At 34.8% G+C, this 23,665-nt stretch overlaps 2 protein-coding genes and 1 long non-coding RNA gene across 5 annotated transcripts; all 3 read right to left on the bottom strand.

Moving 5' to 3' along the window:
- Positions 1-694: 694 nt before the first annotated feature.
- LOC135837141 (multidrug resistance-associated protein 1-like) lies at positions 695-14,706 on the bottom strand. 3 transcript variants are annotated; one of them, XM_065352318.1, is made up of 30 exons: positions 13,558-14,706; positions 12,809-12,887; positions 12,564-12,740; positions 12,356-12,472; positions 12,117-12,257; positions 11,896-12,021; positions 9,435-9,583; positions 9,202-9,360; positions 8,911-9,085; positions 8,649-8,817; positions 8,410-8,561; positions 8,188-8,325; positions 7,968-8,111; positions 7,805-7,889; positions 7,525-7,721; positions 7,074-7,250; positions 6,442-6,609; positions 6,168-6,354; positions 5,949-6,079; positions 5,436-5,634; positions 5,114-5,334; positions 4,934-5,023; positions 3,447-3,537; positions 3,251-3,359; positions 2,988-3,114; positions 2,641-2,889; positions 2,403-2,561; positions 2,104-2,270; positions 1,168-1,362; positions 695-1,081 (listed from the first exon to the last, which is right to left on the bottom strand). In XM_065352318.1, the coding sequence occupies exons 2-30, from the start codon at positions 12,836-12,838 to the stop codon at positions 970-972; spliced, it is 4,341 nt and encodes a 1,446-aa protein (XP_065208390.1). In that variant the 5' UTR covers positions 12,839-12,887; positions 13,558-14,706; the 3' UTR covers positions 695-969. The 3 variants fall into 3 exon arrangements, with proteins under 3 accessions (XP_065208390.1, XP_065208391.1, XP_065208392.1); XM_065352319.1 differs by lacking the exons at positions 12,564-12,740; positions 12,809-12,887; positions 13,558-14,706 and having other exon boundaries at positions 12,117-12,243; XM_065352320.1 differs by lacking the exons at positions 12,356-12,472; positions 12,564-12,740; positions 12,809-12,887; positions 13,558-14,706 and having other exon boundaries at positions 11,896-12,049; positions 12,117-12,249.
- On the bottom strand, positions 13,558-20,985 carry LOC135837142 (vesicular glutamate transporter 2-like). Its single transcript, XM_065352321.1, has 10 exons — positions 20,793-20,985; positions 20,486-20,660; positions 20,166-20,402; positions 19,917-20,091; positions 19,707-19,837; positions 15,839-15,959; positions 15,584-15,717; positions 15,309-15,451; positions 14,991-15,111; positions 13,558-14,912 (listed from the first exon to the last, which is right to left on the bottom strand). Exons 1-10 carry the CDS (start codon positions 20,867-20,869, stop codon positions 14,733-14,735), a joined length of 1,494 nt encoding a protein of 497 aa, XP_065208393.1. The 5' UTR covers positions 20,870-20,985; the 3' UTR covers positions 13,558-14,732.
- A 100-nt stretch (positions 20,986-21,085) lies between these two features.
- Positions 21,086-23,022, bottom strand: LOC135834224 (uncharacterized). Its single transcript, XR_010556617.1, has 3 exons — positions 22,888-23,022; positions 21,576-21,696; positions 21,086-21,489 (listed from the first exon to the last, which is right to left on the bottom strand). It is a non-coding gene; the product is annotated as an uncharacterized LOC135834224 (long non-coding RNA).
- Positions 23,023-23,665: the final 643 nt, after the last annotated feature.

Below are 23,665 nucleotides of genomic sequence, written 5' to 3'. Positions count from 1 at the left end.
CGAATAATTATTCAGTTGCTTTCCAATTTTTGACGAATTTGTATTCTTGGTTATGACCATAGACACCTTTACCATCAAATTACTCTCAGTTGTCGTTGTAGTGGGGCTTCTCATCGAAAGTGCATTCAAAAATGCATCAATCACCAACATTTTAAATGTTTATTTTAATTTTTTGACTTTGACAAATTTCTGAAAATATTTTTTGAGAAAAAATGCCAACATTTGATAAAGTTGAGGTTTTGTTTGCATAATACGTCTCATTGCTGATCTCTTGAATCAATTTTTGGAGCCTCTTTCAGCACATTTTTAGATTGTCCAGTTTTGGGTAAATTGTGGAAAAAGACCAAAATGAAATTCAGCATCTTTTCATTACAGGAAAATTTAAAAATCTTTTGGAGGATTCAAAAAGTACAAAACCACCCTCAAGCGATTTGAAAGGCAAAAATTAGATTTGAGCCAAAGTTCAGTCTTTCATCTCAATTTAACCCAATTTCGAGTTTTCAATGAAAAACCAGACAATTTTGAATTTTTTAAAATTTATCAAAAATTAAGAAACAAAATTCAGTAATTGAAATTTGTCCTGGTGATGTATTTTTGTGTGATTTTCCCACTCTGTTTTGTTTGATCTGAAAATCTCGGGGGGGGGGGGGGGGGTGAGAACGAAGGATTATTGGAAATGAATGAAGGAACCAGCTTGAACTAATATTTTTTTAATTCGTCAAATCTTCTATTAAAACATAGAGACCTCTTAAGTAAAAAAAATCACAAAATGGTAGGAAATAAGAATAAATATTGTCAATAAATCAATCAATCGATACAGTTCAGTTGACAATAAATGTTTGCTGACAGCAGAATTCTAATTTTTTTTTTGTAGTATCGCACGTTTCATTGCAATAAGTATTCTGACTTTTGAGTGTTGAAGGTATTTAGCATTTGTACACAGCATTTTTTCTCTTTTCAATCGAACCATCATTTCAATTCTGATTCAAGAATCATGCTTCGAAATTGCGAATTCAACGAATTTAATAAATTTTCTGTCGTATCAAAATTCAGCACCAAGCCTCCATCTAATATTAGGATTCTGAAAAAATAATACATATTTTTGGTATAGTCACAAAACGAAAAACATCCTAGCAAAATACGAGTGCACAATAATTTCACACTAACTTGTCGTAATCTTGAAGTGTATTCAGTCGATGAGCGATTGTAATGACTGTACAGTGAGAAAATTCTTCGCGAATTGTTTTCTGAATTAATTCATCAGTTTTTACATCAACTGAAGCTGTGGCTTCATCTAAAACCAGTATTTTACTCTTGCGCAGTAAAGCTCTCGCTAAACAAATCAATTGTCGTTGACCAAAGCTGTAATTTAGAAAGATTCAAAATTCAGTTGAATTGATGTAGAATTTTTAGTCGGTACCTAGGTAAGGTGCACCGGGGGAAGTTGGAATTCGGGGTAAGTTAGAAAAATTGCTCTAGCGCCTAGAGGTTTATATCTGGCGAAGTGCCACTAAAGGTGACTTAAGGGTACTACCCCTACTTCATCACGACATAAAAATTTTCGCAATTCAGTTTCATTTTAGATGTCTTTGGTTCAATTGTATTTCGTTGTTGTTTTGAACTTATTTTGAATTTGGTCTAAAATACAGACTTTCTATTTCTTAGTTTTTCGCATATAACGGACGAACCATGCGTCCTAGTGAAAATCTGATGAGAGTGATCTCAAAGAGAATTAAATTCTCTACAATTTTGTTTCTATGCAATTTTTCTAGGACGCTCGGTTTGTGATCTACGCCTCTGCAAAGTTTAGCCTGTTCTGACTTCCCCCAATTGGGGTAAGTCAGGACAGTTTATATTTTATTCCACTGAGCGAAAGCTTCTGTGTCAATCGCGCTCAAATTTTCACCATAGGTTAAGAACCCTTATGGGAACCTACATAATAAATTTGATCCATATTGGTTCATTAGAAGGGGAGTAACAGCTGGTCAAAGTTGAAATTGCGAAAAATCATTCTGACTTGCCCCGGTGCACCTTACTAAAAATTCTAATGAATCATGTGGAATTGTGGAATGATGCTTAGTTATTGAAATTTCATTCACTTACCTTAAATTTTGTCCTCCTTCGTCAATCATATAATTAAGACCTGCAGGTAGCTCTTTGACAAAGTTTCTGAGATGAGATTTTTCTAAAATATCCCATAAGTATTCATCTGGGTACTTATCAAAGGGATCCAAATTGAAACGCAGTGTGCCATAGAATAATATAGGATCCTGGGAAAATTTTTCAACCCTGTTACTGGTAGTTTTGTGAGTAGGTACCTACTATCTACTCTTGTAATTCGGATGCCAAAAAGCGCCTAGATAAGTAAAAATAGGCTATACAAAAAATTCCTGCGCAGGTACCTGAGGAATGACTGTCAGCTTAGATCGTAACGTATGCAATGCTATTTTTGTTATTTCAACATTGTCTATAAATATCGCTCCTCCAGCAGGCTCCACGATTCTAAATAGACCTTGGATAATCGATGTTTTGCCAGCCCCTGTTCGACCTACTATTCCTACCTGGAATTTATGTACATAGTTCAGAGTTTACAAGTGTTGATAATTTGAATTTGAGATTTTGTTTTTCAATTTTGCTTACTTTTTCTCCACTCTTGATGGTTAGTGAAATTCCTCTGAGAACTAACTGCAAACCTTCACGATACCTTAATTTGAAATTGTCAAAGGTAATTTCACCTTTATCGGGCCATTCATCCGAGACACGAACTAGTGATTTATCCCAGTCTGGCTCCTGAGGGTAAGCGAGGTATTCACTGATTCTTTCCACAGCTATTATACCATCTTCAACGTCGTCGTAAATATCGGAATATTGAACGAATCCTCGTATCATCTTTTAATTTCAATAATTGTTTTTGTTTTATTTGAAGACAGCGCTCCATAATTATACCTAATTCATATAGGTAGTAAAGTTATATCTCAGTTGCTTACTTGCAGCGTGAGTGCAATTTGTAGAGCTATATGGCCTATAGGCATAGTATCTCTTTGGAAAAGTGCCAGTGATGCCAGTGAGCATAATGTGAGACCTTCCAGCATCTCGACTCGAGAATTAAACCATCTGCGAAAACAAAAATTTTGAATGAATAAAGAATTTAAAAATGAAATTTTAAGTGCGCGGGGATTGTTGGTTTGAGTTCTCCGTTTTGTGTAATTATTTTCTTTATTGTATAGGATGAAAATGTCTATGGTTTCACCTTTTGCAAGTAACTGACGAATGATACGCTGCGGAATGCATGTCAGCTCTTTCATAACAGCGAAACGTGAATTTTTCTTGTAATTTGAAAGCTCGAATTGTTTGAATTCCTTGTAAACAAACAATTACCTACTTGGTCAGATAAGAATTGAAAAGAAATATTTTGAACGTATTCGTATCAGGTAACTATACCTTACCTGCCACAGTTTCTGCCAGATGGGAGTAAAATGGCGATTTGTTGATAGCTTCAATCCGTTTCAGTTTATGGTAAAGGTTGACGTAATTTTTCTGCATTCAAATTAGAAGAAATTTGTGAATAAAAATTGATAACTTGTGCCAAGTTAAAATGAGAAATTATACAATTTTTAATTTTTGGATGGTTTTTTGAAATCATTCCTAAAATAGGAGGAGGGTATCCTAACTGGACAAAAAAATTTGAAATGTAGGCGAAGTTTGAAAAGGTCTACAAAAATACATCAGAAGACAGAATTTTAAGAAATGCATTTTTTGAAATGAAATCTGTGTAGTCTAAAAATGAAAAAAAAAATTAAAATTTTAACAAATTGACTTACAAAGTTGAACTTCGCTACATATCCTAGTTCTAAAGCCTTCAAGAAGGGAGGGGGAAGGAGGGGGGAGGGGTGTGCAAACCGAAAATTTGCCAACTGATATGAGAAAAAAATACTAATTTTACTGAATAAAAACAATTTTGCCAATTGACACTTGACATTATAGATACACCCTCCATATAGCCTATCATGATTCATGACATGAAAATTTTCGTTTTTCCTGTTTAATATAATATTATGTAGGTATTTTAAAAACCTTAAACATGGAATTTTTTATTTTGTGAAAGATGAACAAATTAGCCCTGATATGGAGAGGGCAAAAGCTTTCGAAAATTTGTATTTTGATAAATGAAAACACCATGTTTCTTATGCGAAGAGCTCGATTTTTTCGATTTTAAAATGTTATAATTTCAATGATGATTTTTTTTTTATAAATTCTAAGTTTGAAAAAAAGCAAACAAGTCCAAAACTGAGAGCAAAAGCTTTCGAAAATTCGTATTTTGTTAGGCGAAAGAGCTTGGTTTTTTTATTTGAGAAGTTTGATTTTTTTGGTTTCAAAATTTTAGAATTTGAATGAAGGTTTTTCAGGAATTCCAACTTCGAAAAAGAAATACAAGCAGGCCCTTCCAAAAGTTGGCAGCTGTATCAGCTGACTTTTTAAAAGTTTGACTGAGGGGAGGGGGTTCACATTTCTCCTTTAGTTTACATTAGTCCCTGAAAGTCTCCAGCAGATTTTTAAAAGCGATTTTTTCCACAATGAAGTTGAAAATTTAAAATTTATTTTACATCCTGATTTCAGTGCACTCCTCATTCGATCGGAGGTAAATTCAATCCCTTCTGAAACCTCTGTACGTACCAAACTTCTGGAGGGGGAATGGGAGGACTTTTAGAATCTTGAAACTTTCAAAAAATGGTCCTACATTCAATCCAGGAATTCCAAAGCTAAATCAGGTCCAACTATAACTTTTTTCCCAAAAATAAATACAATAATCCTCCCTCTTTAATTTTCAGGGTATGCAAGCATGCATACGTGAACTGTACATAGGTTGCCTATGTGGCTGAATGGGGGCAGCACCCTATATGATGGTTTATGTGTAATGTACTTAACTACTTACCCTTAATATGAAATAGGTCGCGATGATAGGAACGATAATAAAGCTACTGATGGGCATGATGCATATGGTATACACGAATATTGACGAGAACTGAAAAATAAAGTACCTATTCGTAAGTATTGACTATTGAATTGAATGAGATGTTCTATTACATAATGTAAGTTATTTTTTTGAACTAACTCTTAGAAAGAGAGCGACAAGTCCCAGCATTTTGAAAGCTACGTAATTATCGAGGGTAAATATATCGTCTCCTATTCTCGATATTATTCTTCCAATTGGCGTAGAATCGAATGAAGCCATGGGCCAATGCAATATGCTGCTTAGTAAATTATGGTAGAAATGAGCACAAGCTTTCAAATTGGTTTTGTAAAAAAAGTAGGCCGCCAGTGTCATAGTTATTACTGGAAATGAATTAGAAAAATGAAAAAAAAAAAATGCAATTTAAAGGTGAATACAATCGACTGACACTTCGATAGAGTTGGTATTTTTTTAAAAATTTTACCTTGAATTACTCCATATAAAGTGTATATCATTACGAAGGAATATTTTGTATCGTAAGCATCATCACTGGTTACCCATTTCGCTAAGTATACGTTAGAAATTACCAAAATGGTTTGGAACGCGGTTAGCATAAATAATGAAGTGAAGGCTAAGTGAAGACCTCCTGCTTTGAAGTATTCCCAATATAATCTGCGATCTACCTGAAAGTGAATTCTAATTTCAATCAATCTGCGAGTAAAATAATATTCGGTGTTCTGTGTTCTGTTTGAGGTGATGATTGATGAATAATTCGTCTTGTCGTGCAAGAAGCCAAATTACACAGGTGTAAATCAGTTTGCCGAACCTCGAAATTGTGAGGGGATGAAGAATTATTTCGCCCTGGTTTTTCAAAATGTTGGCAAACCAAATAACCAATTTATGTTTGCATAGTTTGGGTGGTTGTTTAGGGATAGGTAAGATGAGCGGATTATTTTTCATCTAGAATTCAAAGAAGATGAGTTCAGAGTTCACTTACTCGTTTCACTTGTATTATTTCGTCTTTAATTAATTTATTCGAAGGTGATTTGGTAAAATTTTCCGACGCAATGGAATCTATCTTAACATCTTTCTTCGGTTGTTCTGGTACATTTTCATTCTCCTTTTCGTCTTAATATGAAAAATCAAATCACAAGAACAACAGAAAAATTACCATTGGTTCCTTCCTGCCCATCTGTCTAAATCGTCTTGTACTTACTCGTATCTCCTTCAGCCTCGGACGATTCTTCGGTTTCGACGTGAGTTCTTACGAAATCAATAAAATCACCTTCATTTTCAAGTAATTCTTGATACGAGCCCATTTCAGAAACACCTCCATTTTTCATCACGATTATTTTGTCCATAAAAGGGAAAAACTTGGTGCTATGAGTTACGAGAATTCTTGTCTGAAAAACGTAGGTAACTCAAATTTACGTCGAAGAATCGGCGATAAATTATTTTATACCAATATTACCAAACTTATACTCGCTTACTTTATGCTTCAAGAGGCCATTTTCTCCGAGTACATTTTGGAAAATGTGATTAGCAACGTTGGAATCGACCGCACTCAGTGGATCGTCGAAAAAGTAGATTTCAGCATTCTGACAAATAGCTCGAGCCAGGCTAATCCTTTGCTTTTGACCTCCGCTCAAATTGATACCCTTGTGGATTATGAAACATGGTTACTTATGCTTAAGGTAATTTTTTGAACTCACTCTTATTGAATTGAACAAAACTCCCTCCCTCCCTCCCTCCCACCAAAAAAAAATGATTCAAGTGTTTTAGGTACCTATTTTCAAGTTCTCGATGAATTTTTTAAGCAAAGAGTGAATCTTTGTGAATGATTCCTTCAATTCAACTCTCACATCTCAAAAACTACTAGTTTTGGGCTATTCTGGAACCTTCAGTGATTTTTCCAGACATTTTAAATCGCTCTGAAAGGACTAAGCACGTGATATGCCTTCTTCCATGAGGATTTGTTTTTATTCACTTTTTCTGGAATTTATGAATTGGTCAAGAATTTACTTTTGAATTCAGAGTCAGAAATTTCGAGAGAACCACCAGAAAATTCCTAGTGGCAGGTTTCCAAAAATTCGCGAAATCTAATAGATTTTTAAAAAATTACTTTTTCTCCAATTTCTGTCAAGTCGCCGTCCGCTAATGCTTTCAGATCTTGATTCAAGGCGCATGCTTCAATGGCTCTTTGGTAGAAACCTTCTTCGATATTATCACCTAGAGTTATGTTCTCCTTGATGGTGGTATTTAGAATCCATGCTTGTTGTGGGACGTATGCTGTTGTGCCCTGAACAAGGAAAAAAATAGTCCTGAAGTATGAGTTCAGATTTTGTAATTTCAACGAAAAATTCTTGATGACATTTTCCTCTCCGTATGGACAGATCATTTATGTACTTTTATTAGGAAAGAAAAACGGAAAAATAGCCTGGATATAATTTTTTATGCAGATGCTGTTTTCAATTTTGGGTTGAAAATTTTTCTCAATGGTGTGAGACACGAGTGAACCAAAAGTCCAAAAAAAAATCTATCCCTGTTAGAATAAGCCATTTACGATTACCTACCTTTGTGTTCACATATCCTGAAAGTTTGTACATTTCTCCTAAAAACGCAGAAATTAGCGACGTTTTCCCTGCTCCAACTGGTCCAATTACAGCAACCAATGAATTATCATCCACATTAATATTGATATTTTTCAATGTAGCTGTACCTTCTTTGCTGTCCCAAGAAAATGAGGCATTTTGCATAATTAGTCTCTCATCTATTCAAGAAAAAAAAAATCATATTTGGAGTGTAAAATCTGCTATCTCTTGGGTCAATAAAATTTTATGTACCTAGACCTACTCGTTGTGGTGTCGTGTGAAATGGCTGAATCGTCCAATTCCTCAGAGTTCAAAAAATCGTCCATACGTCTTATCGAAATTCTAAGCTGAAAATGAATTTAGTAGGTCTAGGTATAGGAATGCTTAAGGCATTGGTATTCATAATCTGTGATTTAGTCTTTTACTTGTTGCAACATCAAAAGCATCTGCGGTATGTTATTGAAAGGTATCCGGAAATAATTGAATATGGCGAACGATACAAACGTCATTTGAGCACCCATCGCACTTTGAGTTACGAGAACGTAACCAACAAAGGCTGCCAAACTTGACTGTCAAATTAGAATATATCAGTGATATATCACATTCAGCTGAAGGGGAAAGAAAATGATTTGACAGAAATCCTACGAGATAAGACGAGTTGCGAGCAAGATTCTGAAAAAATGTATTCGTAATTGCTATTTTTCTGAAAGTTTTATTTTCTTGCTGTCTCAAATTTATGGCCACTGTTTTGAAGCTACGTTCCCAGGCGTACATTTTTAAAACCTAGGAATCAAAATCAGATTGAAAAAAAATTAAAATTTGTTTCGGTGTTGTGACGTTTAATGAAATAGTTCAGTAGATACATACTTTAATTCCGGAAAAAATTTCGTGCATGAATTTGCCTCTAATGTCTTTATGTTTTGTGGCTTCTTTTTGTAACGCTTTCATACGTTTTGTTAAGAAATAGCCGCTTACGAAAATTCCCACCATAACCAAGGCACTAATAAAGACCGTATAACCTGGGCCAAAAAAAGAATACCTACTTAATATTTGTAAGATACCTATTTAATTTTATTGTCCAAAGTTGGGTTTTGTTGTTAACTTACCTAATAAATACCAAAGAAAAACATAAGACACCAAAACTTGAATGCACATAGTGAGAAAATAATGGACTAATACCACTCCATTTTGTAACTGAAATGTATCTGCTGACATCAGATTCACAATGGTGCTAGTGGTGTACGTCTTTCTGACTGAATTCGAAATACGTAATGCCTGCGGGTAAAATATTTACACAATTATGTGGGTACTTAGGTATTAGTTTCGATTTATACTGATCTGAACATGAGAGTGTGAAGTCAATGTTACCTTTTTGTACAAACATGAAATAGTGGTACCTTTGACTCGTAATTCAATTTTTCTACCAATTTCAAAATATTTCGTTAGTAAAATCGATTGAACGAGGATATTGATGAAAAATAATGACGTGTAAAAATATGCTTTCCAGATGGGTTCGTTTGCTTCCAAACTTGACAGAAGCCAACTGTGAAACGAAGAATTGTGTTCTTGGTAAGTTACCATAGAGAAATTATACTTATGTAGTTGATATTTTATAATGGTGAATGAAAAATATGCCTAATTTGGACGGATTTTACATACTAATAAATGAGGAATAATCCAGTAGTAAAAGTTTCCCAAATTGTTCGTAAAATGGTACCGGACCAGAATTTAAATCCGTGTTCTTTGTGCAGTATTTTCAGTATGGACAGCTTAGTTGATTCAGTTTTATTTTTCTTCAGCTTTGATTTCGAATGTTGTCTGCAGTTATTAAAAATGCATCATGTAATTTGAATAATTGTAGGGAAAGCTATTGTCATACGGACGCAGTTTACCTTATGGGGATATCTTTGGCACAATCTTTGGAATCCAAATCCCATAAAAAAGTCTTCACTGATTGTTCATGGTTGCTCCAGATGTAAGAATCGAACCAGAGTAGAAATAATCTCGATATGAATGAGGCTTCCGTGAAAGGATACGTTTTCTGTCAACCAACAAAATAATATGGCTATATTGGCTATTAAGTATTAATTCAAGATGTAGAACATCTGTATAGGTATCTGATTAAAGTCATCTCTTGCAGTTTCTGATTTTTATGGGAAAAAATTATCTGAAATTTACAACTCCTCTTCCCACAGATTTGTATTCAAAATTTATGTGACGACAAGAACCCTCCAAAGTTGAAAAAAAGTTCAAAAATGTTTTGAAAAAAAAAAAACCACGAAGAATATTGGGTATTTTTTCCTCATGATAGAGAGAGATTTCTAAAAGTCCAATTTTGCCACATTCCTTGCCATATTCATTCGCGAACGATTTTTCTCCACTGAGTAAATCTTTCGTGAACGAATCAATAAATAGTTGATTCTGAGCAAATCGTTCGCGAACGAATCAAGTCAGGTTTGTGACGTTACTACATATTAAAACAGTCGAGTTTTGTTCATGCCATCTAGGCTACTTTTATAATTCAATAATTCATCCGTTCGCGAACGATTTGCTCAATGGGGAAAATCGTTCACGAACGATTTGCTCAGTGGGAAAAAATCGTTCGCGAACGAACCATTTACAATTTTGTATGATAGATCTTAGATCATGAACAACAATGAATATTCTGTTTTATTTTGTCCTGTGCCTATCATCTGATTTAATTCCAAAGTGATTCAGTCGTTCTCGAATGATTCGTCGGTTCTGAGCAAATCGTTTGCGAACGAATTAAGTTGGGTTTGTGATGTTACGATTCAAACAGCCGAGTTTTATTATGCCATCTGCCCCTGATTTGATTATTCAGGAAAACCGTTCGCGAACGATTTGCTCAGAGGGGAAAATTCGTTCGCGAACGAACAATTTATAATTTTTGATGACAGATAGTGATCAACAAAGAATGTTTTGTGTGTTTTTGAAGTAGGTACATATCTGATTTGATTCCAAAGTGATTCAGTCGTTCTCGAATGACTCGTCGATTCTGAGGAAATCGTTCGCGAACGAAGGGAATTCAGTTTTCAATGATACAAACTATTAGAACTGTACTGTCATGTTTGCCATTTTCATCCATAACTATTTGATTGTTCAGTGATTCATTCGTTCGCGAAGGTTTTTTTCCTCAATTCAAATCGTTCGCGAACGAATCATTCGCAATTTTTAATGATATATCAACAAAGAATGTTTTGTTTTGTTTTGGTGTGCACTAGGTATCTGATTTGATTCCCAAGTGATTCAGTCGTTCGCGAATGATTTGTTGATTCTAAGAAAATCATTCGCGACCGAATTGAATCAAGTTCTCAATTATACGATTAGAAGTGTGAAGTTTGTTATTTTCATTCTTGACGTAATTCGATTGTTCGACGATTCATTCGTTCGCGAACGAATCATTCATAATTTTTAATGATAGATCATAATGAACGTTTCGTTCTCGTTCATCTTGTGTGTATAGTCTGGTTTGATTACTAAGTGATTCATTCGTTCTCAAATGATATGTCGTTCGATTCTGAGAAAATCGTTCGCGAACGAATTGAATTCAGTTTTCATGATACAATAATTTAGAACTGCCATTTTTGCCATTTTCACTCATACCTAATTCAATGGTTCAGTGATTCATTCGTTCGCGAACGATTTTCCCCCTCTATTGAAATCGTTCGCGACCGAATTATTCGCGATTTTCAATGATACATCAACAAGAAAAGTTTTGATTTGTTTCGTTATGTACTAGGTATCTGATTTGATTAATATGTGATTCAGTCGTTCTCGAATGATTTGTAGTTCAATTCTGAGAAAATCGTTAGCGAACAAATTGAATTCAGTTTTCAATGGCTTAATTAAAAGTGTATAGGTTGTCATTTTCATCCATATGTAATTTTATTGATCACATGATCAGTGTGGTTCATTCGTTCGCGAACGAACCAATTAATATTTTTTAATGATTGATCAAAGACTAGTTCATTTCGGTTCATCTGGTGCGTATCTAATTTGATAACCAAGTGATTCATTCGTTTTCGAATAATTTTGTCGATTCTATGCGCATTTATTTTAATGAAAGGATTAGTGAATCGGTTATTTTTTTTAAAAAGTTCCATTCTTTTTTAATTCTGGTGTAACTCTCTTTTGAAATTTGTCATGTCATCTACAAAGCTAGTGCAACTTAATTTGGGCCCTAACTTGACCTGTGAGTCATCAGTCATAAAAATGAGTACCCATAAATTATGATAATTGTTTTCACTGTTACATTTACAGAAAAAAAATCAGATTTGCAAGTAGATAGGTACCTATAATTGATTAATGACTGTGATAAAATTTATCGCTTACCTTGTGGCTTAAACACGACGAACGTTGTGGTTTTTCATCAGCGAAGCAATTAATTAAAAATACGATCACCATGCAAATGAAATACAGCGTGTAAGAAACATTGCCCATATCGTTTTCGCTGTAATTCTGCTTTTTGTAACGTTACATGGGATTACTGAAGATGTGGTAATTTGTAGTAGAAAATTTTCGCAAAGAAATTCCAAGCTATTCGTCATACTCACAAAAAATCTGTAACCTTCTTGGATTACGGATTTCATTTCCAGCATCCCACAAATTACCGATAGAAATGAAAAAATGAATAAAATTCCGGATGATCTGATCCCTCTCTTGATATTCGCCCACGTCAGACTGAAAAATAAAACCTAAAATTGAAATTGAAATTATGAGAATTTTGTTGCTTTGTGATACCCTATATGCGAGAGGACGAATGAGGACTGCAGGGGAGGGGGAAGGTACTCACCAGGGTAAAACATTCCAACATAGTAGAGTAGAAATAAACCATAGGATCGGAATTTCTCGACATCATGTTGTGTACAGCCTCGTTACCTTTTAATAAACTCGCGATAATTATGATAACCTGAATAGAGAAACATTAGTTGTTAATATTTTTATCACTGAATTAGTTATTAGGTAGGTAATACGAAAATTAAAATAATGCATATTTTTACCAATTTGATAACATTGAAAAAATTATAAGGTATGTCTCTGGTTTTGCTATTCGTGAGAAAGTGTATTTCCAAAGGCAAGAAAATCCATAGAAAACCGCAGGGCAGCCATACCAAAGCAGTTCGACGGAAACATTGTGAAAATTCTGGATCATCTGTGTTCCAAGTCTGGTTCCAGTCCTGCTCAGGAATGAAAAAGAATGAAGTACTTATGGTGTGTTTTGAAGAGCACGTGTAAAATTCCTTACCCAGAAGGTTGACTTGCACAACACGTCCATAGCTTGATGATAAACAGTGAGTTAAATTTTCCGTTTTCGGTGCTATTTTCTGTAAAAAAACGAAGCTTAAAAATTATCACTATCGAGTGTGGACCTATTAACTTCAACTTAATATATTTTTAAATGTTGAGCAGATAATACGTTAATGCTACCGCAAAAAAAAAAAACACCAGAAACGTATTAGTGATGACATTGGAGTACAGTAGTGAAAAAAAACCTACTTCAATTTTTATTTTTTTTAGACAATCAATTTATGCCCTGTCGTATTTTCTGTAAAAAGGGTCGGAATTTTAGATTTGAGGGGGGGGGGGAATGTCAGAAAAAGGGAAAGTTCGAGCAGAAGTAAATTTCAATGTTGTATTTTGGATCAGGAATGTTTCCCTTTCAGAAAGTCTTGAGATCGTGATCGACCTAAGGTATCTGTCGAGTTACTTTGAGTGTTCATTAACTTTAAGATTTGTAAGGACGAATAGAAAATGAGTTTTACTGTTGGAAAATTTGGTTATATTTTGCTGGATTATTCTCAATGTTATTATGGAAGTTCACTTTGACTTTAAACATTTTATCTCTAGATGGAAAAATTTAATTTTTAGTTGAGTAATGCAAGTTTCGGTTAGTGATTTTCACCTTTTTATACCCTTCTAATTGATTCATGGGCACGTGTTCTTCATTTTGCTAGCTTTGGAATTAATAAAAATGAAAATAAAATAACGACCCACCTTAGTGTGTATTTTCTTTAGAAAATTCTCGTCGAGGATTAAAATTAAATGAAAAATTTTGAATAAATTTACACATTATATTACGTAAGTATCACTCGACGTTTAATACTATCACAATTACATGTGTACACGAGGAGCAGCGTTTTGACGTCTGTTTCATACGTCTCCATAAAACCCAACTAATCTTATCTGTTTATATATGTACTTATGTTAGAGTGAGAAAGTGTACTTCACGAGGAGGGATTTATGTATAGTGGTCGTACTCTGATATCACGTCAGTTTGAAAATTTATCTTTTTTTATTACGTACTTTTTTCAAATTGTACGTCGGCTACAGATTAAATTAATCGCCAAAATTCTGTCTAGTTTCTCATTTGCATTATCAAAACGTGTAGGTAACTGGTATACGTGAATTTGATAAGGGGCATCATCACTGAATTTTTGATGAGAAATTGACTCTAATATTCCCACAATGAAAATGGCATGCTAAAAATATGTTACACTTGTTAAGTTGTTATGAATCTGGAATTTTTAAAATGCAGCTGTTGGCTCTAAATCGGCTTGAAATCTCCTCAAATGGAATTGGAATCTTGAAATTGGGGTATAAAGTAAATTTTTGTTTTTAAACTTCGGTCGAGTAAAATTTTGTGGCGAAATTGCAGGTTTGAAAATGTTTCTCAATGCTTCAGATTTGTTTGAAACTATTCGAAAACATTTCTAATCGATGATGCGTGGGGGGGAGTCGGAAATAGGGTAAGTATTAAACTTCAGCTTTTCAGATCAATTTAATGACATTGTTTTTTCCCATTTGGACCAAATTCTCGATTTTCAAAAAATTTTCCAACTCTGTTTAATTAAATTTAGGTACATTTTTTTCCATTTTTGGCCCAACTTTGGTTTCCAAAAATTGCCAAAAATCGAAAAATTTACCTGAGCACCTAAAATTTTGGCTGATGATTTTAATTTAGCTTTGTACAGTTCGAAAATTTTTCAGTTAGATGGGATTCTCCTTTGTGAGACTTTTATACGAATAATTTTTCGTTCGTGTTGAAGGATTTTTTGAATTTTTGTACTGTCGAATACCAAGTTGCTAATTTGGGGAAATACATTTAAAAATAGAAATTTGTAAAGCATTTCAGCAATTGTATGAAATGTCAAAAAGATCTGAATCAGCTTTTATGTATTGCTGAATTTCTCATTTTTAATTTCGGCGCCAGACTTCTCTTCGATGTCTGTGCATGGAAGCGACATTGACCATGGCTGTAATTCACTGGAACCGTAGACTATGAACGTGACTGCTCCAAAAAATAGTACAGTTGCTGATACGAGAAAGCATGCACTCCATTCAGCCGCATTCTGGAATATTTGGAAGTATTTCAAATTACAATGAATGCAGTTTAAATGACAAAAAATTGTTTAAAGTGGAGTATTTACATGGTTTTGAACTATGAATCCAACTGTATTCGGGATCATTATGTTACTGACTGTGTACCAAAATGCAGATACTCCAGCTAAAACGCCTGAGTGCATTGGAGACATGGAGAGACACACTAGCCTGAAAAAAATCAAATTCCTTAAATCAACGAATGAATTCAGTGTCATTTGGGGAGGGGGGGGGTGTTCATGTGATTTCTTTGGTTTGTCAGTCAGATGTTCTTAATCAAGACGTCTCATAATTTGAGAAGCACAAAATAAAAGTATCTGGTTCTACCAAATAGTTCAAATGATGAGACGAAGGGTACTTCAACTTACTGCAAAATCAAATAATTGAATGATATCATAAGCTTGATGAGTACGAAGCAAATCATAGATAAGGTGAAATTAGAGATAAAAGCAGCGGTTGTTAAGCAAAGAGACCCCGAAAAGAATCCTACACTCATCATGATTTTGTGAATCTGAAAACAACGAAATCAAAACTATAAAAATAAGTAGAATGACGTGTGCCATGCGATCCATCAATAGAAAAAAATGTTAAATTTTTTTAAAAGTAGGTATGTGCTTCTAGATCTATAGTACTAATAATTTACCTGGGTTCGTTTAAAGTTACTGTTATTTTGCCAGAAATCCATGATGATTCCAGCGATTGGGATCATAAACATGCATACAATATTTGGGATCGAAGCTATAAATCCTACTTCATCGATATCACGTCCAGTCATGTCTATATTATTGGGAAAATTTCAGTTTAGATGTACCTACACATGTCTAATTATTTATATAGGCTCATAAAGGCTTCATGTTGAATCTCTTAGAAAATAAGAATAAAACGAAATATTTCTCACCTTTCACGTACAATGGGAAACACGTCACCAGTAATGTGAACCCCCAACCATATGCGAACTCACCGATACATAGAGCCCATACTTGAGGCGATGTGAAGATTTCTCTGTACGGGTGCACGATCTGCAGATACAGGTACATCATGAAGTGATTTAGCACAAATGTATGTACGAATGAAGCAGAATAATTTTAATTTTATAAACTTGGATTACGAGATTCCCTTCCCACCTCCCTGGGTGTAAGTTCAAGTTTTTATGGGGAAGAAATATTCTTCAATGTGATGAAATCTCCCCCACATTCGTCCCTCCATCATGCGAAAATGATGAAACTTCAATGCCAATTTCTCACCCCCACTTGTTGAGTCGTTCTAATGAGGGTTGAAAAATTTTATATAACCAAGGGAGAGGCAAAGGTATGAGATTTTTTCGCTGGGTTGTTCTAATGGTAGTTGAGAAATTTTACATAACCAAGGGGGAGGCCAGGGTTTGAGATTTTTTTGGTGAGTCGTTCTAACGAGGATTGAAAAATTTTACATAACCAAGGGGGAGGCCAGGGATTGAGATTTTTTTGATGAGTCGTTCTAATGAGGGTTGAAAAATTTTACAAAACCAAGGGGGAGGCAAAGGTATGAGATTTTTTTGCAGAGTTGTTCTAATGGGGGTTGAGAAATTTTACACAACCAAGGGGGAGGCCAGGGTCTGAGATTTTTTGGTTGAGTCGTTCTAATGAGGGTTGAAATTTGAAAACTTTTATACAACCAAGAAAGAGGCAAAGGTATGAGATTTTTTCGCTGTGTTGTTCTAATGGTACCTAGTTGAGAAATTTTACATAACCAAGGGGGAGGCCAGGGTTTGAGATTTTTTTGTTGAGTCATTCTAATGAGGGTTGAAAAATTTTACATAAACAAGGGGGAGGCAAAAGTATGAGATTTTTTTGCTGAGTTGTTCTAATGGGTGTTGAGAAATTTTACACAACCAAGGGGGAGGCCCGGGTCTGAGATTTTTTTGTTGAGTCATTCTAATGAGGGTTGAAAAATTTTACATAACCAAGGGGGAGGCCAGGGTTTGAGATTTTTTTGTTGAGTCGTTCTAATGAGGGTTGAAAAATTTTATATAACCAAAGGTGAGGCAAAGGTATGAGATTTTTTTGTTGAGTCATTCTAATGAGGATTGAAAAATTTTACATAACCAAGGGGGAGGCCAGGGTTTTAGATTTTTTTGTTGAGTCGTTCAAATGAGGGTTGAAAAATTTTACATAACCAAGGGGGAGCCAAAGGTATGAGATTTTTTCACTGAGTTGTTCTAATGGTGGTTGAGAAATTTTACATAACCAAGGGGGAAGATTGGGTTTGAGATTTTTTCGTTGAGTCGTTCTAATGAGGGTTGAGAAATTTTACATAACCTAGGGGGAGGCCAGGGTTTAAAATTTTTTGTTGAGTCATTCTAATGAGGGTTGAAAAATTTTACATAAACAAGGTGGAGGCAAAGGTATGAGATTTTTTTGCTGAGTTGTTCTAATGGGGGTTGAGAAATTTTACACAACCAAGGGGGAGGCCAGGGTCTGAGATTTTTTTGTTGAGTCGTTCTAATGAGGGTTGAAAAATTTTACATAACCAAGGAGGAGGCCAGGGTTTAAGATTTTTTCGTTGAGTCGTTCTAAAGCGGTTTGAAAAATTTTACATAACCAAGGGGAGGCTAGGGTTTGAGATTTTTTCGTTTTGTCGTTCTAAAGAGGATTGAAAAATTTTACATAACCAATGGGGAGGCCAGGGTTTGAGATTTTTCTTGGTTGAGTCATTCTAATGAGGGTTGAAAAATTTTACATAAACAAGGGGGAGGCAAAGGTATGCGATTTTTTCGCTGAGTTGTTCTAATGGTGGTTGAGAAATTTTACATAACCAAGGGGGAAGATTGGGTTTGAGATTGTTCCGTTGTGTCGTTCTAATGAGGGTTGACAAATTTCACATAACCAAGGGGGAGGCCAGGGTTTAAGATTTTTTTGTTCAGTCATTCTAATGAGGGTTGAAAAATTTTACATAACCAAGGGGGAGCCAAAGGTATGAGATTTTTTCACTGAGTTGTTCTAATGGGGGTTGAGAAATTTTACACAACCAAGGGGGAGGCAGGGTTTTAGATTTTTTTTGTTGAGTCGTTCTAATGAGGGCTGAAAAATTTTACATAACCAAGGGGGAGGCCATGGTTTGAGATTTTTTCGTTGAGTCGTTCTAACGAGGATTGAAAAATTTTACATAACCAAGGGGGAGGCCAGGGTTTGAGATTTTTTCGTTGAGTCGTTCTGAAGAGGATTGAAAAATTTCACATAACGAAGGGGGAGGCCAGGGTTTTAGATTTTTTTGTTGAGTCGTTCAAATGAGGGTTGAAAAATTTTACATAACCAAGGGGGAGCCAAAGGTATGAGATTTTTTCACTGAGTTGTTCTAATGGTGGTTGAGAAATTTTACATAACCAAGGGGGAAGATTGGGTTTGAGATTTTTTCGTTGAGTCGTTCTAATGAGGGTTGAGAAATTTTACATAACCTAGGGGGAGGCCAGGGTTTAAAATTTTTTGTTGAGTCATTCTAATGAGGGTTGAAAAATTTTACATAAACAAGGTGGAGGCAAAGGTATGAGATTTTTTTGCTGAGTTGTTCTAATGGGTGTTGAGAAATTTTACACAACCAAGGGGGAGGCCAGGGTCTGAGATTTGTTTGTTGAGTCATTCTAATGAGCGTTGAAAAATTTTACATAACCAAGGGGGAGGCTAGGGTTTGAGATTTTTTTGTTGAGTCGTTCTAATGAGGGTTGAAAAATTTTATACAAACCAAGGGTGAGGCAAAGGTATGATTTGATCTTGAAAGTTCAAACATCGCAAAAAATGACGAAAAACACGTTTTTTTGCAAGAATTTGATTTTTTGAAAGCATGGTGCACCGATTTTTGAGCTTCACAAAAAAAAAAAAATATGTTATACTCGTACCTATGTACCTTAGGGTGTATCTAAATTTCTAAAAAAAAGTTTCTTGAGGGCTCATCCTCTTTTTTTTCTACGAATTTTCGAAATTCTGAATCCCTCCCCTCCCATCCAAAAAAAAAAGAAAATAAGTATATGAAAAATCTTGTTTTTACCTACGTTTGAGACTCACAAATGGAAAAGTGTCATTTTCGTGTCTTTTTACGAACTTTGCTTGAAATTTTTTTCCAAAACTTTTGACCGTGAAAGTCGAAACACGCCAGAAAACGACAAAAAAACACAATTTTGGCAAGATTTTGATTTTTTGATCATGTTGTATCAAATAACCCAAATGTGAAATTTTTTTCGAAAAAAAATCCACATGCACCTATGTACTTATAGTGACTATTTCGTATGAATGTTTCAAAATTTTTGGACCACCCTCTGGAGAACAGAAATTTTGAATTTTGAGCACGTAGGACACGTAGGTATATGGGCAGATTTGTGGGGTTGTGGTGGAGAGGGTTGACTTGAAAAAATTGTGAGGTGGTTTTGCATCAAAATTCAAAACTACCATTTTGGGAGAGTTTTGTCAAAATTGGAGAAAGTGCCGATTTCACTATCTTATTTCTGAGAGGATCTTTCAACCCTTTTCATGCAATTTCTTCAATCAGAAATCAAACAAAATTTTGATGATGTTTTCAAGTTTTTTTTTCTGTTATTTTCCCCCTATTTTTCCACTTCTTTGATGAAATTTTTTGGGCATTGACTTGAGTTCTGCTGGAAATGAAAAGTAGAAGAATAATCATGAAAATAATCAATCAAGAAAACAGACAAGGATATAGTTTTCAAAATTTGAAAGTCTTCAGGACAAGCTCTGTAGGTGTTGAAAAATATTTTCTGTTACGAGACAAATACTTGCTTGGTTTCTTGGCGCTGTATCTGTATTTTCCAGTATGTATTCGAGTTCTTTTTTAGAAATTCGTGTATCCTTCGAAGGTTGATTTTTCACCAAACTTATCCAAAATATGTACCAAATGATAGCCACAGCACCTAATAGGTAATGACAATTAATATTCTCACATTTTTGCATGGAATATTATTTGTAGGTTATCACTTATCAGGTACCTACCTGCGACGTAGAATGTCGATGACCAGCCCCATTTTTGAGCCAGAAATCCGTCAACAGGGTAACTAGTGGCAATTCCGATGTAAATTCCACAAAAACTGATGGCCAGCATAATCGACCGTTCATGAATTGGCGCCCAACGTGATAGTATTTCCATGCTGCCGGCGTAAGCTACACCCTGTAGCACGAGGAAGCATTGATTTTTATGCTTGAACATTTTTTGTTATCATCCTGAAATTAATAGGTACTTACATCGAGAGCTCCTATGAATAATCTAGTGATCAAAAAAAGATAGAAATTAGCTCTTAGGCAGACTGGAGTAATCAAGTTCATTGTAGCCATCGCAAGTATTGCTAGTCCATATGCAGTCGCACCTCCTATTTTACTAACAACGTATCCTGCTCCTACACAAGTCAGGTAGCCATATGCGTGCATGCTCAACACCATTCCCATGGTTTTAGAATCCCAGTCGAATTCTGGCTGCGAAAACTATATTGAACGAGATTACCTTGTATATCAATGATTAGGTACCCAATATGTGGGTGGAATTTTCTGATTTTAAATTTGTGTACCTCCTCGTTTGTTGTTGTTGAGTTTCCTGAGCTGATTTTTTTCTTCGATGTCATTTCGACTACACTTATGTTCAAATTAACCTTCAATAAAACTAGATTGAAGTATCCAAAGAATATAAGGACAGCTATGAGGAATCGTTTCGAGAACCAGAACGATACCTCATTTTTCATTATCCTGTGTAAAAATTAGTCATCATCTATCATTCAATGGAAGTGTTCTCCAACTTCGTTTTCAAAAACAGAACTACCTACCTAATACCAAATACCTAACGTATGTAATTGAAAAATAAATTTCATGACTTCTTACCCCTCATCTTGCTCTTTTAGAAATTTTTCGACGGTATTCAGATCATCAGCGTAAGGCAATTTTTTCTCTGATGACATTTTTCTGAAAAACTGGAAAATTATTTTGTAAGTGCAAAAATGGGTGTTTGTTTTTCAACTCGTGTACAATTGCTTTTCTCGATATTTAAACTAAAACGTGAGAACTCTCGGTGGCAATTTTTTAAGACTTTTCTTGGAATAATTACATCAACAAAACGTTGTTTTATAGTTTTTTTGAAATATTGTGAGCTTATAGCTAATCCATACTCATACCTTATCGCTAAAATACGCCAAACTTGGTATAATTACCAACAGATTTCTTGAAAAAAATCCCTATTTATCTAAAGATAAAAGTTCTGAAAAATTTATAGGCTTATAAATTAAAAATAGACCAATGGAAATTTACATATTTTCAACGGCTTCTACAATCTACGTGGAGGGATGAGGGTATAATAGTTTGACAATGCTCCTATCGATTTTTTTTTGGGGGGGGGGGAGAATTATGCGTTGTTGGATTTTTCAAGTGCAATGTCGAGTTTCTCATCGATATTATCAGTATCCGAAGGATGTGATGTGGACCATGGCTGAAGTTCGCTGGAACCATAGATCACGAAGACAATTGTTCCCAAGAGAAGAACGGCTGCAGATACGAGAAAGCATATGCTCCATTCTGCTAAACTCTAAGCATATATTGTAAGCAAACGAGGAAGTTAAATCAATAGAAATTACTGAAAATGAAAAGCACACTTAGAGATAGGATACTTACGTGGTTTTGCACTATGAATCCCACCGTATTTGGTACCAAAATGACGCTCAGGGTGTGCCAAAATGCTGCAATTCCGGCCAATGCACCGGTATGGTTGGGTGACATACCAAGGCAAACTAGACTGAAAGAAGATAGCCAATAGGTGAGAATTGCAGGGCTGGACTCGGTTACTTTTCAAGTGACCAAGTAAAACTGCTAAAGTAAATTTTAGTTACTTTTTCAAAATTTTGTTTACTTAAGTGACTTTCTTGAAAAAAAAAAAAAATTATGAGAATTCAATTTTTCTAAAACCTGATCCTACCTTTTGAAGAAAAAAAAATGATAATAATGGCAATAAGGGAATAATTTTCGAAAATTTACCTATGCCGAAAAAATGGGCCCGACAAATTTAGTGCTGAAAATTCCAGAAAGTCTCACTTCTAAAAATTACAGATGGTCTCATTTTTTTGCCAAAAATTGTCCAAAATTCTCACTTTTTGCCAAAAACTGCGGATTGCCAAAAAGTTTCACTATCTGCAAAAACAGCATACAAGTATTTTATCTAAACTGTCTAAAACCCTGATTTTTTGCAAATTTTTTTTAGGAATTTTTACTTTTTTGCAAAAAAATTTAAAAGGTTATTTTTTTGGCATAAATTTTTCAAAATACCCTGCCCTTTGCTGAAAATGGCCAGCCTTGCTTTTTTCCAACAGTTGAAAAGATCTCTAGTGTTTTTTTTCTCAAAAATCTCCAAAAATGCTCACTTTTTTGCCAATGATTGTAGAAAAGTCCTACTCTGTGCTAGAATTGCCAAACTCTCAATCGTGTTTTATTATTCTTAACAGTTTGAATTTTTTTGGTTATTAAATTTACTTGTTCATGGAAAAAATTCAATACGAGCCATGAAAGAGCCTTTTAAACCTACCTGTTTCAAGGAAGACAAAATTTTAGGTGTCAAGCTGCATTTTTATTTCGATGAATTTTTGAAAATTCATTTAGGGCCAAAAATGACGAAAAATTAAAACGTTATTAAATTAGAGAGCTTAAATTTGGCAAGTTCTAAATTTTCGAGCCCCCCCCCCCAAGATTGAAGATTATTTCGGACGGTTTTAAGCAGTTTTGGAATCAGTTTTTCGCAATGAAGTTGAAAATACTCGTAGTATAGAAATTATGTTTTCATTTGGCAAAATTTCACCCTCAATCACCTTCAAAAAAAGTTTAAATTATTTATATTTACGGATGCCTTTCACTCACACTTCTGTCTCAATTACCTACCAAATTCATTAATATGTACGTTTGACGCTATTTTTTGAGACGTGATAGTGATACTTACTGCAAAAGAAGATAATTGAAAGATAACATCAGCTTGATGATCACAAAACATATCATGGAAATTGTGAAATTTTTGCTATAGGCAGCTACTGCAAACGAAATAGATCCGGTGAGAAACGCAACACTGGTCGTGATTTTATGAATCTGCAAACCATACGAATTGTTGATTTTCTTTTAAATTCCGCAGAAGGTATTCAACGTGGAATTCCGAATATATAAAAATTACCACCTGGGTACGTTTCAGGCTGCTTTTATTTTGCCAAAAATCCATCAAGAACCCAGCCAATGGAATCATAAACATGCAGAAGAAATTTGGAATCGAGGCTATTAGTCCTACTTCGTCGATATCACGTCCAGTCATGTCTGAAATACGTAAATTGAGATCACTTTCAGAAAACTTTTTAATAGTTTGATCAGTGATCTGCAAATTCGATGAGGTCTGACCTTCGACGTAGAGTGGAAAACATGTCACCAGTAGTGTGAATCCCCAATTGTACACGAACTGGCATACGCACAAAGCCCATACTGCAGGCGATTTGAAGATTTTTTTGTACGGGGGCTTTATCTGTATAAATATTTCGAAGTTGATTTAGTTCCCATGTGTTTATATATTTTTATTTTTGTACACGATTCAAGGACTCAGATTTTTAACACTTACTTGCTTTTTCGGCGACGTTTCAGTGTTCTGTAAAATATACGCGAGTTCTTTTTTCGAAATCCGTTTATCTTGGGAAGGTTGACTTTTCACCACAGATAGCCAAACTATAGACCAAATGATT

Source organism: Planococcus citri, chromosome 2, assembly GCF_950023065.1.
Source record: "Planococcus citri chromosome 2, ihPlaCitr1.1, whole genome shotgun sequence".
Taxonomy (NCBI): domain Eukaryota; kingdom Metazoa; phylum Arthropoda; class Insecta; order Hemiptera; family Pseudococcidae; genus Planococcus; species Planococcus citri.
This window is presented reverse-complemented; position numbering and strand designations above follow the sequence as displayed.

Bases quoted from the DNA above. Each gene is read 5' to 3' on its own strand.
- LOC135837142 (XM_065352321.1), bottom strand. From the start codon at position 20,869: ATGTCATCAGAGAAAAAATTGCCTTACGCTGATGATCTGAATACCGTC. The intron at 20,092-20,165 runs GTAAGTACCTAT...CTCGTGCTACAG, and splicing joins TATTCATAGGAGCTCTCGAT to GGTGTAGCTTACGCCGGCAG. The intron at 19,838-19,916 runs GTAGGTACCTGA...ATTACCTATTAG, and splicing joins ATCGACATTCTACGTCGCAG to GTGCTGTGGCTATCATTTGG.
- LOC135837141 (XM_065352318.1), bottom strand. From the start codon at position 12,838: ATGGACGTGTTGTGCAAGTCAACCTTCTGG. The intron at 12,022-12,116 runs GTGAGTATGACG...TACAAAAAGCAG, and splicing joins AAGAAGGTTACAGATTTTTT to AATTACAGCGAAAACGATAT. The intron at 7,722-7,804 runs GTAGGTCTAGGT...TTTCTTGAATAG, and splicing joins TTCACACGACACCACAACGA to ATGAGAGACTAATTATGCAA.